General features: G+C 36.1%; 1 protein-coding gene across 6 annotated transcripts in view; it reads right to left on the bottom strand.

The window, feature by feature from the left end:
- Positions 1 to 18,482, bottom strand: part of BIRC6 (baculoviral IAP repeat containing 6) — a 176,039-nt gene that overhangs the window by 108,472 nt on the left and 49,085 nt on the right. For 5 of the 6 annotated variants that reach the window (XM_084283516.1, XM_084283518.1, XM_084283520.1 and 2 more), the window contains 18 exons: positions 18,287 to 18,418; positions 17,810 to 17,988; positions 17,000 to 17,130; positions 15,408 to 15,569; positions 15,171 to 15,302; positions 14,761 to 14,858; positions 13,480 to 13,627; positions 10,452 to 10,585; positions 9,193 to 9,339; positions 8,514 to 8,701; positions 7,538 to 7,852; positions 7,093 to 7,192; positions 6,404 to 6,618; positions 6,015 to 6,223; positions 5,376 to 5,722; positions 4,190 to 4,409; positions 3,104 to 3,237; positions 628 to 765 (listed from right to left, as the gene is read on the bottom strand). In XM_084283516.1, the coding sequence (XP_084139642.1) occupies positions 628 to 765; positions 3,104 to 3,237; positions 4,190 to 4,409; positions 5,376 to 5,722; positions 6,015 to 6,223; positions 6,404 to 6,618; positions 7,093 to 7,192; positions 7,538 to 7,852; positions 8,514 to 8,701; positions 9,193 to 9,339; positions 10,452 to 10,585; positions 13,480 to 13,627; positions 14,761 to 14,858; positions 15,171 to 15,302; positions 15,408 to 15,569; positions 17,000 to 17,130; positions 17,810 to 17,988; positions 18,287 to 18,418 (3,129 nt within the window). The remainder of the gene's footprint in view (positions 1 to 627; positions 766 to 3,103; positions 3,238 to 4,189; positions 4,410 to 5,375; positions 5,723 to 6,014; positions 6,224 to 6,403; positions 6,619 to 7,092; positions 7,193 to 7,537; positions 7,853 to 8,513; positions 8,702 to 9,192; positions 9,340 to 10,451; positions 10,586 to 13,479; positions 13,628 to 14,760; positions 14,859 to 15,170; positions 15,303 to 15,407; positions 15,570 to 16,999; positions 17,131 to 17,809; positions 17,989 to 18,286; positions 18,419 to 18,482) is intronic. The other variant, XM_084283517.1, reaches the window with a different exon arrangement.

Below are 18,482 nucleotides of genomic sequence, written 5' to 3'. Positions count from 1 at the left end.
AACAAGCCAAATAAAATTCTCTTAGTGAAATGCAACTGTAATTACAGATGGTAATATTTCTGTGTAATTTTAAAATGTTTACTTTTGTTATTTTTAAAACATAAGAAGATAAGAAAGACCGTCCTAACTAAAAATGCCCAAACAGCCTTGGTAACACAAAAGCTTTCCAGTTTTGATTTTTAGAAAAGCTGTTCAAATAAATAATAGCTATCCCACTCAAAAAAAATAAAACCACTACTAAAAAAAACCTATGCATTTAAAGGTACATATACCACAACAAACACCAGAACAGGTAACAAAGTCATACTAATGCCATTCCTCACAATACAAATAGGGTCTCAACGTGGTATACTCTCAACTGCCTGGTACAGGAGTCACAGAATAATATACAGATATTTCACAAAATCAAATCAAATCTGTAATTATCCCTTAAAAAAAGAGAGACATATTTCTAAGGAAAAAAGCAGGTGAAGAAACAAACGACAGTGTAAATAAAACAATCACAATATTTGCTTTAAAAATCTCATTTTTTTAAATGAGCTCAAAATATATTTTAAGTATTTGAACATCTCCAAAACAGTCACAGAAACAAGCTTTGATATTTAATTAAAAATAAGCATTGCCTACCTGTCAAAAAACGTTCCCTCTCTTTTCCATTCAAAGGTTTCTTGGCTGTGGCTGCTTCATCTTCAACAGTAGCTACATAATCCAGTAGTCTGGACACCAGCATTACAACCCAGCTGATCATGGGAATGTCTAACACTCCTTAAAAAGAAATAGATTTGAGTGCCTTAATAAAGTTTGGAAGCCATAAGAACATAAAAAAAAAAATCATGACAGGAATTACACGGCACAAATTTCACTAGGCCACAAAGATGCCTTTTTTTAAACAAGGATAAAACTCTGATCACTCATAAATATGACAAGAAATCAAACATTTGGTGTAGCCTTGCGGCAGAAAAGCAAGTGTCACAGTTCTTCTAGGCTGATCAAGTCAGAAGTAAAAAGTTTCACCTCTACTGTTACAGGTAGAAATCAAGTGGCATTTAAAAAGAAGACTAAAATTGTATGCCTGAATTTCCTAAATATCAAATGCAGAATGACAACTGCTTGCATAAAAGCACAGAAATTAGATGTGACTTAGTCCATAGCATGAAATTCCTCCCATCACCCAAGGCTCCAACAAGCCTTGAACTCAAATAGCTTCATTATTACTCCTTTATAGTGTATTTTCATGTAGCCATTCAAACAAATTTTGGGAAAGCCAAGATTGAGTTCAGATTAGATGAACCATACTGGTGGCACTAATAGTTACAGCCTATTTCAGTCTCACACTTCAAATTCAGTGGTTTTGTACAGAGAGAAGAAAAAAAAAATGTATCTTATACATCATGCAAGAAAAATTTGTGTGTGCATGATTAAATCTAAATGAACGTTTCTAAAGTGAACTTATGAGTACTCAATACGGACCAGAAACCTAAAATTAATGACCACTGGAACACTGTCATTAAGCAAATTGCATTCTTTCACGTAGCATCAATAGAGCAAACTCAACAGTACTAGAGGTTACATACCCATTTTCATATCTGTACACAGCGCCGAGCCATGTTTAACTACACTATACTTTTCATCCACTGTCCTCAAAAAAGCTTTGGTCAACTCAAATGATTATTAATTTCCACTCAAAGAAGAAAACTAAGGCATAAAAACAACTTGTCCAAAATCACACCTAGTTGCTGGCAGCCCAAGCAAGACGATGTAGGTCCTGACTGTTTACTCCAGTGTCCTATCCATGCTGGCCAAAAACAGCCCACCTCAGGGGGGCAGTGGAACTCAGGGGGCAGCCTTCCCATAACATGACCTCAACAGCAACTGCAGACTGAATTCCATATCCCAATTCTGTCTCAAGTTCTCTAAATTCTCTCTATTCATAATGCTCACTTCTTGCTCTGATTTTTGTTATCTGACTTTATCCCCAGTAAGTTCTCACCCCTTTGCCCTTATTATGTGTGGTAGTTCTCAAATAGGGTTTTCTTCTGCCATACCTGATGCTTCCATCACACATAATCGTGCCCTAGTACTCACCTGTACTGTCCAGGAGGAAGGAAGCTGGAAGACCAGCAAATAAAGCTCTGAAGTATCAGTTACTTCTCCTGCTTCCTAAAGTCCTCCGTGAGGACAACTAGTAAGGCAAGAGCTATGAAAGGAATTGGCAGCTGTGGGGAGAGTGCAAACAGAGGTAGAGGAGATGTAAGCTTGGATTTGCCTCAGACTCATTATGAGACTATAGCAGGATATGGCCAAGATAGAGAAAGTACATGGTAGAACCAAGGGGAAGCAATAGGACAGCTTCTGACACCAGCCTGAGGCTTGTTTACGTCAGGAGACAAGATAAAAAGTAAGGACAGAGTCTCAGCTGGCATGTACCAACTTTATAATGCTACGAATTTCAAGTAGCATATCTTCTACAATGTTCTGCTACATGTACAGAACTGATGACGTAGAATTTGATCAAGCATTTTCTTCAAACTTCAGGTGGTTAAGAAAACACTCCAAAAAATCAAGTTTGGAGAATATAATGTCAGTATATATGTATATTTTTTAAGTGTTAAGAAAATGTACATTTCTTGTGGTTACAACAACAACAACAAAAAAAAATGTATTTCGCAGAAACCATATGTATGGTTTCAAATTTGTCTTCATAGCTGCATTTCACTTCAAAAGCTGAAACTTAGAAAGGGTCTTATGAGCAAAACCAGACGCTTCTTTCCAAAATACTAAATTCCGAAGTCATTCGCTGGAGTCATTAGAGCTGTCTACACCTTGGATGTTCCTCCCACTTGGCTGAAACCTTAAAGCTACCTAGCTGAATTGAAAGCAACCAAATAGACTTTGTTCACATTTAATCAAGGGAAAACAGTATCTCTTAGCACCTAAAGAACAAGAAATTTGAGCATATTTTAAAAGACATCTGTGTTTCAAAAATCTAATAAACAAATCCAATCTCTTTTTTTAATACACCAAAAACTGTGAGCTATTTTTCTATCCAGTTTTCTATCTTATAATTAATATGAAACTACAGTTTCCCAAACTAGAGGCCTACCTTCAGTTCTTCTGTGCACAGGTAAATGAGGTTGCAGTGGTGAAAGCAGGTTATCCAGGAGATTGAGTAAACTTTCTAAAACACCACTGTTGCTAAGCGATCTTTGGCCAATGCAAGAAAGTAACATGAAGACCCTAAAAATAAAATTTAAATGTTTAAGATTTCATTTTCTTTTCAGTTTCAGTAATATTACGAAACACCCCTTCTAGAACCATATTCCCCTAGGCCTTCAAGCAGATTGCTACAGAAACCAGCACTGTGGCCCAGCAAGTGGACTAGATTTCAAGATCTATTGTCACAGAGGTAGTGCAGTATTTTGTTATGTTTTCTCTTTTACCCTGAAGAGGTCAGTAGTTACTTGCAGAACATCCCATTCTGTACACCTGAAACAAGTGCTTATCTGTTTTATTTCCTATTACATATGATATGCTGAATAGCAGGAGTAGAGAATTCAATACATGTACTCTCGTAACACTGCATTAATCCATTTAGAAGTATGACAATGTAAATGTTACAGTCCAAAGAAGGCAGAAAGCCACAGAACAGCAAATATGTTAGATTAAAATAACAGAGGGATGTTTAGAATATCAAGGATCTCATGCAATAATCTGAAATGATCAACACATCCCAACATCTAGTACTCAGCTCTATGCTTGTTTGCTCATATCTCAAAGACGACTTCTATATTAGATGCAAGTAGTGTGCTTTTCAGTCTCATTCCTACTGCCAAATGCATTAGAATGGCTCTGTGTATTTAAGCCCGTTAAAGCAGAAGACAATTTTTGACACTGGAAAGCAATCCTGCTAGGTATGTGAAGAGCACCAAAAATGTCTTCCTATTCACTTTTAAGTGAGGAAAAGAGCAACTTATTGTGGTGCAAGTACCAAATACATGCAAAAAAAAATAACTACAAACAGACATTTGTCATTTGCAGTGCTTTTTTTGGAACTATTTCTTACATCAGTGGAATAAACAGATAAGTATTATTTAGCCACATTTTTGCCAATTGAAATACTAAGTTACGAACCATGGAATTATTTACAAGTGATTCACAGGTGACATATCAATATAAGCTTATACCTTACCTGTCTTGAGGGAATATGAGAAGTTGCTCTGAATTGTATAATTCCTGCAATACGTTCGAGAGAAACTGACCCCACCACCTTTCTCCTCCACAAAGCTGAACAAGCAGAAGGCCAGTATGCAAACGTATCTTGGGGGTTCCACTGATACACAGGTGTTTAAATAATTCTTCACAAGCTTGAGCATGAAAAGTACTTTGAAGAACCACAGGAACAGAGTGTCCTTTTAATAAAAGAGAATAAGCAACCGTGTTTAAGGAGAGAGAATGATGCTATTATAACTACTTTGGCTTCAAGACAAGAAAAAGTTTTTAGGAAGTTTTTAAAACTACTGTGATTAGACTAATTCACATGGGAAAGCAGGAAGAAAGAGGACCAGATAGGGAGATTGTAATTTGCAGGTAACCCATAAAGATCAGTCCGTTTGGTCAAAACCATATCAATTTTATGGCAGTGCCTCAAATACCTCCATGGAATCTACGCAAAGCCAAAACCAAACCATCATTATGCTTAACAACAAACTGGCACAGAAAATTACAAGACAGACACAAATGTCTATTTAGAGAACAATGTTCCCCAATTACTATTTTTAAATACTTTTTTTTTTTTTTTTTTTTTTAATTCACCATTCCTACTCAGACTTCAATTTTGATTCTCCAGGAACACTTTCAATGGCCAGTTTAGGAAATAAAAATCCTTACTGGATATCTAAATATTAAAAATCAAGAACTGAGCACAGATAATGATTTTGTGATTTTTTTCCACAGAAGTTGTCTCTGCTTCTGTTCTCCACTCTTAACTGCCTAATCTGGTTCCGGGATCTTCCACAAGCTCATTCTATCTACATGAATATTGTGCCTGAGCACAATATTCAACAAACTTAATCAGCCCACAAGATGGTATCACAATCAAATGGTTTCTGAACAAAGGAAAATGCAGCTAGGAGTATAGAAAAGGCAGAAGGAACTTGATACCCTGTCCCATCCTTTTTTTGAAGTAATAATTTGTTAGGTCAGCTTGGTGCAATTTGTCAAGCTGTACACTGCATATTACCAGCTACTAAACTCATAGTAAAACATAACAATACAGTTTAAAAGCTTTATAGTGGGAATGTACAGATAAAGCAAAAGAAAAAAAAAATTGTTTCCACAAACATGACAAAAGCTTTGAAACCTGAAAAAATACTAACCATTGGAAGAATGAAGCAAACTAAGTAAAGTATCCAGTAAGTATCTAATGATGGTGCGCAACTGCTCTGTAGATGACATCTGAATCAGCTCTTTTGGATCAGATTGTTCCTTCAACGTTTTCCTGGTTGCACCTAAAGCTACTCTGAGCCTCTGAACAGCATGGTGAGCCAAATTGAGTTGAAGCTGTAGCTGAATGCAGTCCTGGTAAGCAGAAAATACTCTGCTGTCTTCTTCTACTGCCTTGTCTGGCTTTCGTAAAAAGTACTGGGCATTGTTAGCACTATTGAGTGGTGGCAGGTCAATACTCTGCAAAAGGATTTCTAACCGATGGCAGGCCAAGTTGTACCTAAAAGGAAACATCCCAACACAATATAATAGCCATTAGTAAACAGCAATAGATTTGACAGTCACCTTGCCAGAAGATGACTTCCGGTCCATTTTGAATGCATTACTGAAACAAATATAAACAAAATACAGAGTAGTCTTTGTTAATTGTATGACGATGCTCACTGTAACAACTCAACAATTTTATCTGAATAACAGCACAGGAAGAAAGAATACTTATGAAAAAAAACTTCTGATATTCCAGTGTTGCAAGTTAAAATAACTAGTAAATATGCTTTTTTTTTTTTCCCCACCTGCACTGTATGTCTTCTTGCAATGCAACCATCATTGCTAAATGTTGGTCAATTTCTGGCTGATTTGCAGCTTCACCTTCTCCTCTGAGGGGATCGTGCATTAGTTTCAACTCATTTTCAAAGGGCAGGATATAGGTATGGCCATAATAAAATCCCAATGGAATTTTTGCTCTGGCATTTGTGCTACCGTATCGACCAATAACAGTGATCTGAAAGAGAATACAACAGTATTGTAATTCAATTGTATCAAAACAGGCAAAATATACACTAAATCAAGAATTCACATGTAGGCAGCTGAAGTTTGATCTGAAGAGAACTTCAAAGGAAGTTTACAAAGTAACGAAAATCAAGAGTTTAAATGAGACAGTGTACAGTCCATGTCCTCTTACCTTCATAAACCTGCAAACTGGTGGGGGCAACAAGTCATGTAAAATAAGTGAGTGTGTGCTAATGTCAGTAGCCACTACCAGCCGCCTTCCATCCACTTCTTCTCCTAAAGTCCAGATGTCAATTGACAAAGAAGCCAAATCTCCACACGTGGGAATCAATACATCCGTCAGTAATATAGGTCTTCCAAAATCTAAAGTCACAAATCTTCTTGCTCCTAGGGAAGAAGGACAGGATACCAGTGCACATTAATCAGTGAGAAATATTACTCCTCAAACAACAAAATTGCTGTTTCTATATCATCAAAACAGTGGTTATTTGAGGTTTGAAATAGCTGTAGTTTCAAAATCTCTCAGCACAGTTTGCACCCATTGAAAAGAAAATTTGGGGTTCAAATTAATGTACACTGTTAAGTCTTTTCTACATTACTTCAGAATCTGTGCTCTGTCTGGGGACCCAACATACACTGTCCCCTCTGTACACCTCTCCCTCCTCCCCAAAGATTTTTCAAACTTGGTGAACATCGCTGAAGCTGGGGCTTAAACTTCTGGATGTAATAGAAATCCAAACTCAAACACATCTTTTCTTTAGAAAGCCAAGTGAAACTGCAGCTAAGCAACTCACTGAAAAATATTTAACTTAGAAAATTTGTCAAAATTATTATTAGATTTTTATTTATTTATTTATTTACCTGAATGCATTCGCTCTATAATAATTGACTGATGAGGTGGAGGTTGAAGAAAATGTGAAGCATGAGATATTGCAAGAGCAAGACCAGATCCAAGTGGATTCTGAGAAGGGGAAAAACAACAGTAAGTTATTAAAAAATCTACGCATTTATAATAACCTATTCTTTAGAAGAAACTCCTTTTGACCATGCACCATCAAAATACATTAACTACCAGGTTTAAAGTATTTATAGCTCATTATACAGTTAAGCTAGTTCAAATTTAAAGAAACCATTTGAGTGATAACCTTGCCTCACTTTCATAAAGTCTTTCTTTTCATACTGTCTAAAGTCAGTTATACAGTTTTCACACCTCATCCAAATAAACAGATTTACTCACACTCAAGTACAAATTAAATAAATGGCTAATATCACCACATTTCTATAAAAAGCAAATGAAAATAATTACCGTTCTAGTCTTGCTTGTGTTTTTGTTATGTGCAGCGAGGTTTACTGTTGGGGGATCAATAACTGAACCAGGGAAAAGCTGAGCAAGCTCTGCACTAATAACAGCAGAAACTGCCTCATTAGGTGGAGTCAAGGGAGGAGTCATGAAAAGAGGAGTTGTTTTTGGTGTTGGTGGAATGACATCTGAAGGATGAATGAAGAACCCTGGGGCTGCTACTGGATTAGAAGGCACAGAGTTGTGAACAGGACCAACTGCTGATGCTGCCGCCGCTGCCGCTGCTGTTGTCTGATGCAGTTTTGCTTCCAGCTTAGCTTTCTGTGGGAAAAATGGAAACAGTGAATGTAGCAAACAATTCTGGTTGTGAACACAGGAGTAGTATTGAAATACAAGTTCAGTTTGCATTATGAGCTAGATTTAATTTCCACACCTTCAATATTGGCATGCTAGCTACCTACTACAAGCTGAAAAATAAAACTGTATTCAACTTGACCTCCCTTGCTGAGGAACACAAGTAATTAGTTATCTGGAGTAATCAAATAATAATAATAATAAAATCTGAACACCACAGTCACATTGTCAACATGAACCGCATGCTAATAATAGGTTTATCGTTTATTTCCCCAAATGTGCAATTCTGCTTTTCATTTCAGTGGTCTTTCTCAGTTTCACAAATTGATGCTCTTATGTATTAAGATTTAGTTTTGATAACAAATTCCCAACCCACCCTCAAAATATACAAAAAACAAGTCTGAAAGACTGAAGCAGCATGGGAGACTCATCACTTTGCTTAATGAGTGTGGATGTTCAGTCCAGAGCTGCTCATTCCTCAAATACACTATGGAAAAAGAGGAAAAATAAGAAAAAAAGAAAAAAAAAAAAAGAGAAAAAGAAAAAAAAAGTGACTAGCTCTGCAACTATTTTCCTCAGCTTTTGAAGTTTAGAGACAGCATTAAAAAATAGCCAAGTAGCCTCCAACCTGTTGCTGAAGCTTCAAAAGCTGCTGCTGTTTCTCTTGCAGCACCTGGAGCTGTTGCTCGGCTGAGGCCATTGCATGAGAGAGAGACTGCAAAGCTACCTGGGCTGCCGAACTCAGTGCTGTCGAGGCTTCCCCAACCGTTCCAGATGAGAGACCACCAACTGCTGGGGTAACCCCAAAGGTACTCACTGGCATGAAACAAATAAAAAAACAGAGAAAAAAACATGTATGTAGAACAGAAATGATAAAAAACACCTTTATTTCCTTAATTGTTAAGAGCAATGTAAAAACAAGGTAAGTATCACGTTTATTGACCTTTTGCAACAAAGTATTATCATCTTGAATTACAAAGCATATGGTTCATAGATTATACACATTCAGTATACGTGCAACATTTTCATTATAGAGAGCCCTGGAATGTTGTCGCCACAATAGGCTGCAAGGTGAACATGCATGTGTGTAGATTATACTCACTCACTGACAGAAACAAATTCATCCCAATTCATAAATTTGAAATCTAGTTTGTTAAATTCTATGAAGAAATTGACACATAAATTATTTCAAAAAATATTTCAATACTTCAGACAAATCCATTTGACATACATTGCTCATTATGTCCAATTAAAATTATCACATTATGGAATTATACTAAGTAGAAAAAATGAAAAATTGTATATACCAGTAAACGTACTTGCATCGTCCCTTTCTATTCTAGTTCCATCACTTGTTGAAACGCAGGTAAAGTGCAGAGGTTCAACTTCCAGAAGCCCCGTAAGGGAGGTAAAACTACCTTCAGCAGCTGCACAGCTACTTATTTTCCCATTTCCTGAAAGAGAAATAGGTATCTGCACTATCTAATATGTTCTTGGTAACGACATTACAAATCCCAAAGAGCAGAAAGGGACAACTAAATATAATCCATAGCTTTTATTACTTCATGCTCTGGAACAAGCACCTTAACACTATCACATCCACAATATAAATGGGAGCATATTTTTAAATGGACAATGTTGCCAAATCTGAACAGACTGTCTTAAGTCCAATTATCAAATGTAATAGCAAAAGCACAGTGTAAAATGTAACTTTCTTAATGCCAGAAATAAATTATATACTGGCATTTTTTTCTTTCTACGCTATCAGAAAGTTAACTTTGCAAAAATAAACTGAAATTATGGTAAAGGAAGAGAGAAAAAGTAACAGACTGATGAGGATCATACACCAAGTTAATATAAAATCTAGAGTATTATTCAACATACTAACAGTGGAGTATCAAGGGAGGGGTGGGAAGAAGGTGGACAAGAAAAGGAAAGGAATCACTATGATTGATGAAATGTGTTTGCTATGAAAAGAATTTCCTGAGAGGTAAAAAACGTCTTATTATTAGGACATTGCATGGCCTCAAATTTCACTTATGAACTAACCTGAGAGGGCAGATACAAGAATATTTAAGACATTTAAATGTCTCTGAAACAGAAAAACGTCTAATTAAATCTGTAATATTAAAGTAGAAAGAAGCCATCTGGAAGCTTCCCAAGTTCTGAAAAAATCCATCTATGTTTCTCTGTCAGGGGATGGTTGCAAGTCTAAATGAATAATAACAGAGATCTCAGACAAGCTGCTCAATAGAAGTGACAAATGCTTCCCTTGGTGACTCTGACACAGTAAATGATGGCAGCCTTTCTGTTTAATATCTTCCCTTTTCTTAACTCTTCTACAGGAAAAGAAAAACACCTATTCCAGAAAAAGGCTTATTTTTCTTGTTCTGAGATCCACAGTAAATAAGAGATTCTCTTGCTTCATGAGATCTCTTAAGAACTTCATTGTGTACAGCTATAAAACACGGTGAAAGTATAAAAACATATCTTATCTAAAATAATCAGTACAATAAGAGAGAGTTACTAATTTTTCCATAAAAAGGTTACTGTTAAACATATGTACCTGATAGAACATCAGACAAATCAATTTCATCTGATTGTACTCCAATACTGCTGTTGTATACATTTTTACAAGAAGAGCCACTTATTTCCAAATCAAACAGAACTGGATCAAAAGGTGAACTATATAATCCGTATCTGCAAACAGAATAAGACAAACAGCACTATTTAAAGAATAAGAATTTTATATAAAATTATTTACAGAAAAAGACCAAGTAGTTCACACAGAACTTACTATATTGCAAACCACTCTCTTCATGCAACTGATTTATCTTAATAATTCCCATTTACTAATATTCCACTAAAATCACTTATTAGGTGACCTTTTCATACAGCTTATGATGCTAAGTAACTCACTGTTACTAACTAGATTTGGAGATCTAATACTGTCCTGAAAACATGACCTATAACCACACTCTGACATGAAAACTAGAATTACAAACTTAGACAATTAGCCACAGCAATATGCATGCCTGCACGTGGTAAATCAGACATTTATCTCAAGTCAATAAAAATGAAGTTTTCCAGAACTGCACAACAAATTCCAACTCAGCCTGTTCTTCCAGCTGAAGTTAGAACAAAAGGGGAAATGCTGCTAGTGATATCAATTAACACTTGCCAGTACTTTAAATATCTCAGCAGCAGGAAATCTCATTACTTCTTACTCTGGCAGTACTGTAGAGAAAAACAAAACAAAACAAAAACAAAACAAAAACAGACAATAGCTCAGGTAACAAGATGGTTGTAAACCAATTAGGCTTCTATATGCCAAGAAAAAATAAAATCCAAAGTAGTAACAAAATTGGCATTTTATTTTATTTTATTTACCAGTACCTACTAGAAACAACTGAAAAGAGGAGCAAAAAATGGAAATCGGGACAAATTATTATACAGTAGTAGAGATGTGGTCTTTTTTCTATAGGGACAGAAATGAGAAACACACAAGACTGTAATTCATTCTGACTATTGCCAGTTGTCAAGTTGGAAATATTTGCATAAACACACCAGCAGTGACAACAAGTTTCTCCTTCCCCTGTTTTCCCCCTGCCTGAGAAAAGTTTCTCTTGTATGGCAGGCAAGGAAAGGTAATAGTTGATAACGCTGACAAGGCTGCAAAGTCCAAATGTCTTTTTTGATCCAGAAGTCACAGAAGGATACTGATTACATGAATACTTCCACACCAGCAGGACAGCATAGGGTAGGATAGGTTCTAGACCCTGAGTGTTAACATGATTCCAGGCTGGCTGGGCTCAATGCTAAGACTCTAACTAGTCAGAAAATGAAGTTTTTACTAAAGGGCAATAATTGCTATTGACTTTCAAAAAGAGTGAAAAGAAAATCAAGGAATTACAAATAAATCCATTTAATATATATTCCCCTAGATATACTGAAACACATTACTTATAAGCACCTACAAGACAGCAGACTTAAAATGACAAATTTAGCCAAAGAACACCACGTTAGATGAATTTAAGTTGCTCTTTGCAAGCCTGTATTAAAAACAACACATAAAGCACATCTAGCAAGACTGACATTTTGGCTGTAGCAAGAAAACATGCTAGAGTCAAGTGGTGACAAGAAAAAAGCAAAAGCTCAAAGACAAAATTCAGTAGGGCACCTTCACACTGTTTTACATTTCAGAATTGAGAACTCACTACATTAGGTCAGCTTGCCATTAACATCAATTACTTGAATGATTTAAGGAGAGAATTTGATTTATTACGTTTGTAGGTGATAAAAACTAAAAAGAGATTACAAGAGCTTTATAGAAAAGGATCGAAATTCAAATGTACTGCACTAAGTTCTGTCAAAGATAAGCTTGCTAAGTATTCTGTCAGAGCAGAGGTCTCACCTGGGAAAATGTTTACAATTTTGTGTACCACAGTTCACAGAAGACAAGCACCAAAGAAAAGAGCTCAAGGAAATGCTATAAGAATGACAACAGTTCTGGAGAAAAAGATCAAGATACAAACATCCTCTAGACATCCAAAATTTGTTAAGAAGTAAATAATCTGTTCTTTGTCATCAAGGCAGACAGGACAACCATTAACAGGCTTTAGTTGCAGCAGGAGAGATGACATAGGCAGAGGGAAACAGCTGTGGTAGGGAACATAAGGATCTAAGTATAACACCTAAGAACAAGTTTTAATCAAGTATTTATAGTCTTAAGAAAAAAAAAAACACACACAAAAAAAACACAAAACACAAAACAAAAGAAACAAACAAACAAAAAAACCAGCCCCTCTCAAGAATTTAGCTTACTAAAATTTTAATCTGATCTGCTGGTTCTGAACTAATATCTACCAGAACTCTTCTACCTTGGATCCTGCTTGACTTGGGGGATAAGTTTTGCCCATAAATCACAAATGAAAGAGCTGTGTAATAGCAGCATGTTCAGATTATCACAATATGGCTTTGGAAACTGATGAAAAACTGAACCACCAGAGATTTCCTTTAGATATAGTACATAAATCCAAAGTTAACGTGGCTAATCAGTACAACATGTAAAAGATGCAACAACATAACCAGAAATTACATGGCTATATAATTTAGAATAAGAACCTCCATTCCCAGTAAATACCCCAGGTCTTTACACGTAGCAATCTGGCATTTAGTAGCAATTCTTTAAGTGTATTGTCAGCTTACATGTAGTCTACAACGTAGCACTACACAGAAGGGAAACTATTTAGTGTATGTGATTCCCTCCCATACTCAAGAGATCATACTTTCTTAATCCTTACATTAAAATAATTAAATACTAACTTAAGGATTGCTCAACTTCAAACATTACATACATTATCCATTGATTTGAAGTGCACTGTAAATTGCAAGATAGCAATTTAATTCACCTTTACCCCTGCATCAGTCCAAACTAATATCTAGAGCTATATGAAATCAATCCTTGCTCAAACAGATACTGGAAAATGTGTTTTCTTTTAAGCAGCCAACCCTTTTCAGAAGGCCAGAGTGTGGCATTAGACACTTTGCATGTTCGGCTTCATTAAGCTTACAACAACCACAACCCTTCGTACCTTGTTTGAAGTAATGCTTCCATAGGTGTTAGGCGATCCTGCAGCTGTCGGGACACGGCAGTTAACAATGACGCGCAAGCTGTACTGCACCCTGCCAAATCTTCATCCTTTACATAATTCAGCAACACAAAATACCAATACACTGATCCTGCATTAAAACAAAAATTAATTTCAGGTGAAACACGATGTGAATATTCCGCTCAAAAAGCATACGCTCAAAAAGCATCAATGGAAGTGACAGATGAAGTATTTTTGTTTTGTTTTGTTTGAGAGGGACTTTAATTGCTGTAATTATTAGTTTGTAGAAGTACTCTTCTCATTGGCTTGTTCATAACTAAATAAACTAAGGTTCCCAAGAGAAAATTTTGCATATATTTCTTCCATTGCTTCTGTCCTTTGCTTTTACTAAAGCCAACAACCAAAATGCTCTTGACACTTGAGATGTCAGGTTATGGGTTCTGGTCCCTCCAGAGCCAAGCCTCGTTCCAGCTTCAGCTCTTCCCTCTGTTTGTGGCTGCTGTATCCTTATTCCGTATTTGTTGCAGGCACTTCTCCTTACAGATAACTCTGGGAGCATAGCGCAGGAGTTCTGTGTGAAAACACAGTTCTCTGCCTTCTTCTCTACTTCTCCTTCCACTGCACACTCCATACTCTCAAGAGCAGAATGTTAAATGTTTCTACCTTAGTAACAGAGTAAATATTTTGGAATGCAAATAGTCTTCCTTCAAGACTCTTTAGTGATGCCAGGCCAGATGCAATTCAACATCATACTGTGAAAAACACAAAGCAGGCCTCACTACCCCAGAAACAAGTCTTTAAAGTCATCTCCTTATTCTAGCAAGCATTCAAAAGGCTTCAGTAAGGTGCTAACAGTTCTCTACAATACAGATCAGGAAGTAATTTAATTTAGTCTGTGTCTCTTTTGTGGAGAAATAACACAAACTGCTCTAGTTGGATGTTACTTGGATAGCCAGACTCCATGGAATAAATCAGCTAATCTTCCAAAGTAACAGACTCATGCCACCAGAATTTGTGGCTGCTAAAGACCTTTGAAAACCCTCGCAAAACTTACATGAAGTCTCCTAAAAATTTTGGCACCTTAGTGCTCTAAGCAAGCTAATTTGCTTAACATTCTACCATCTACCACCTGACCAGACCACTCCAAGAAGCTGTTAGTACTAACTGAACAATTATGTAATTCCTATTTCACAAGGGAGTAAAACTAAACAAGCCAAACAAACATACGGTCTACTTGTATGATGACAAACATTGTATACATACCACCTGTTGCAGCAGCAGGCAAAAGAGGCATGTTGTCAAGTAAAGCTTTTAGAAGGACAGATCCAAACCCCTGCTGACTTGGGTCACACCTGCCATTGCTATAAAGAAACACATAGCCAGACACTTTAATGTTTAATGAAGTAAGAACAAAATATGAGATCTGCTGAATGAACGTGGAGATTGTCATCTTCACTGTTGGATGACATTGAAAAATTGATGTTCTTTGCAGTCATAATCTAACAGATTTTTCCTCAACAGAAAATCTTCTAGAACTGCTTGTTCATACGTTTAATGTCAAACAATAACAAAAACATACATGATTCAGACTGCATGCAAAACCCCTAAATATGTATTTAGAAAAAGCACTTATTCACCTTAAATACATGCACCTTAAATGAAATGGCACTCACCTGATGCATAATGCAAGAAACCGTGCACACTTGTGAGCTATGCTCCGTCCAGCTTCAAAGAAACAAACACGTATTATATCAGAGACACATTTACGTGTTTTAGAAAGCAAGCTGTCATTTCCTTCCTTTGAGCTGTAAAAACAAGTTGCATGTATCAGGCAATCATATAAAACTGTTTTTACACAGAACTGATACTGAGCAACAGTTATACTAACTTAAACACAATTTTTCTCTTACCTGCCAGGTCCATTTGAATACACTCCTGCTAGCCAACAAAGTGTATCTAGCACAAGACTCTGAGCATGTTCTGTGGTCAGACCATCATCTGTCTTTTTGCAAAGAGTAGTGAGCAGCTTCTCGTGGAATTCTGAGAACTGCAACATGGCACATCGCTGAACTCTGAGGGAGGGATAAAAACAAAATTATCCAATATGGCCATTCTTCCATTAAGACAGAATATAAGACTTGAAAGACATTTTAAGAACAGCAAAAAAACGCCACTACACCAACAACAAAATAAAAAAGATGCGCCTAGATGAGACTAAACCATCATATGCATATATGATACCCTCCCTGCACACATTCCCAATATTCCTATCTTCTGCTCAGAGAGCTTCCTAGGTTACTGTATATATTTAATAACCTTGGTTGATTTTTTCCCCTATTAAGTTGTATAGTAACTTCTAAACCTAGGCAAATTTTCATAGTCTACAACATTCTTTGGCAACTAGTCACGTATATTTACTTCCTGCCGCATTAAAGGACTTGCTACTTTATGCAGGGCTTCCTCTTATTTCATAGCTCTGACAAAATCCATCACCAAAGGCTTTCTGGAAAGTCAGAAACCTTTTAGAAATCACCTAGATCATGTACAGATTTGTAAAACAAGATTTTTCTTTACAAGAAGCCGTGTTGGTTGTTCTTGTATTTTTCAGTTGTCTGCTGATTTTGTTCTTCACCACAACTTTGTACTGGAAGATTAGTAATGCCAAGAGGCTTACTCATCTGTGGTTACCTGAACCTTTCTGTTACAATACTCCTGTCCCCATGTTCTAAAGCATTCCATGGCAAGAAATTTCACTACCATTAGAAGTTCAGCTGTTTCATCCTGAAATACTCCTGGAATTCTTTGGTGAACGCAAACCGGTCATAAGGAATACTATTGTTCATCTTGTCAATTTGCTCTTACACAATTCATTAAATTTTAGAGTCTTTTCTAAACCACACGGAGTAACTGAAGTTGTACAGAATTATTTTTTTTTCCCTGCCCTTGCAGCCTCTTTGTTTACATTACAGCCAGTGCTACCATTGTGGTGTGGTAGTTGGTAATACAGATTAAAAACTACACTATTCATATTTAGGTCTGTGATACCAATCCATGGAGACCTTACACAGTTTTTGAGTGATAATTTGATAACTGAATTTGATTCTGAACATTTTGACAAATAATACACTATATGCTGAAAGAAATGAGAAAACGTAGAAATAAAAAGCAAAGATATTTCTTAAAAAAGTCTAACATGGTACTTAAAATTAGGTCTGTCTAAATCATTTATCTAAATTATTAAGAAAATTAGTATTACTTTCATTTACCTTTCAAGTCAGGCAAATAATGACTCAGTATTAAGAATTAATTATCTGTTTTTCTATCATAACTTGCACCACACAGTGCCCTCAAACTAATGACTTACTGGACTTCTTATATAAACTGCATTTCATAAATCACTGTTTCAAGTTGTCATTTGAACTGAGATATTTTGAGAACTAAGTATTTCATGAGGACTGTATCTGAAGCTAATATTCCTTAGAATTAAAAACCACCTACTAACCTTTCCTTTGAAATTGAAGTTTTTTTAAATCTTCGAATTGTTACAGAGACTTCTTGAAGTAAATCGCAGCCTCTAAGATTATCTGATTTTCTTGAAGAATTACTGGCTTCAATTTTGCTAGATGGTTTTTCCTGATGTTTGAGGGGAAAAAACATACAGATTTCAGGAATCACACTGTTTTTAGATTGTTGCAACTATGTATCTTGTTCAGAATACAGCACATACAGCTCAGTAAAACCTCTCAGTTTGAGTACTGAAATATTTACTGCTTGTTAGCAACAGCACAGACATAAAAGTCAAGATTTTTTGAGCTTGAACGTAGTATTGTACATTATTGTACTTAAATGGGCTATTTTTGTTTGTGAATTGTTTTAATACAGAACAGTAAATTGCAAACATTGTTAAATTTGCTATTTTCTAACCATTCTAATCATTTCCACAAGAGGCACATCGTGTCATCCAATCTTACAACAATCAAGAATAGAATACACACAAACAAATCCTCACAAGAGGAAGAGGTTTATCAGTTACTGAAAACACTCAAGAAAACAGAAGTTTTTTTTAAAAAATATGCTCACGATAGGAATGTGGCAGAACAGACCTTTTCAACTGAACTTTTACAGGAGAAAACTTAAAGATGTTGAACTCTGATTCTTGAAAGCATTAACACAGTGTAAATTCAAAAAAAAAAAAAAAAAAAAAAGGTAATTTTCCATGGATCTTAACTCCCCTAACAGCTGTTTTGTTTTCAGATGACATAAGCCATAGCAAATCTACAACTTTAACACAGATGTCTTGGCTATTCAGTACCTTGCCTGCCGCAACTTTTGCCAACAAGGAAGCAAGGGAATGGCCCTTGTTAGTCTGAGGTTTTAGGGATGGTATTCTAACAACTGGTCTAATGCCACCATTGCAGATTTCTTCTGTTCCTCTGTCATTCACTGCTTTAACATGAATTAAAAATGAGCGGTACTTGCCACCAGCCATGCCTGGAAGTAAAAAAGAAAAGGAAAGAGGGATGTTGGGAGGAGAATTTATATAGGTTACTAGGACAAGTTGTAACAGATTTCAATTTCACAGATAGTGTACACAAGCAAAGCTCAACTACATTAATTACAGTATTTTCACACCAGTTTGAAATTGTGACTCATTACTGTAATACCTATTGTGTTATATAGCAGAATTTGTCAATGTGAAGATAAGTGCAAACTGAAGTCCAGCTACAGAAGTACGAGATGCACTTCAGTCACGCATACTCTATGTGATTAGCATAATAAATTATTTTACCTTTAACAAGCTTTGGACTCGTTAGTGTCAACATTCCGGCATGTCCTGACAGATCAAGTCCAGTAGCCAACCACACTGGACCACAGAGTATATCTTCTTTATGTTCCTCCAGAAATGGACACAACCTAAGACCTTTAAAAACATGAGTAATACAGACCTGAAATATGAATTCTTAAATTATAAAATCTCATCCTTT

Source organism: Netta rufina, assembly GCF_964035555.1.
Source record: "Netta rufina genome assembly, chromosome: 3".
Lineage (NCBI taxonomy): Eukaryota > Metazoa > Chordata > Aves > Anseriformes > Anatidae > Netta > Netta rufina.
This window is presented reverse-complemented; position numbering and strand designations above follow the sequence as displayed.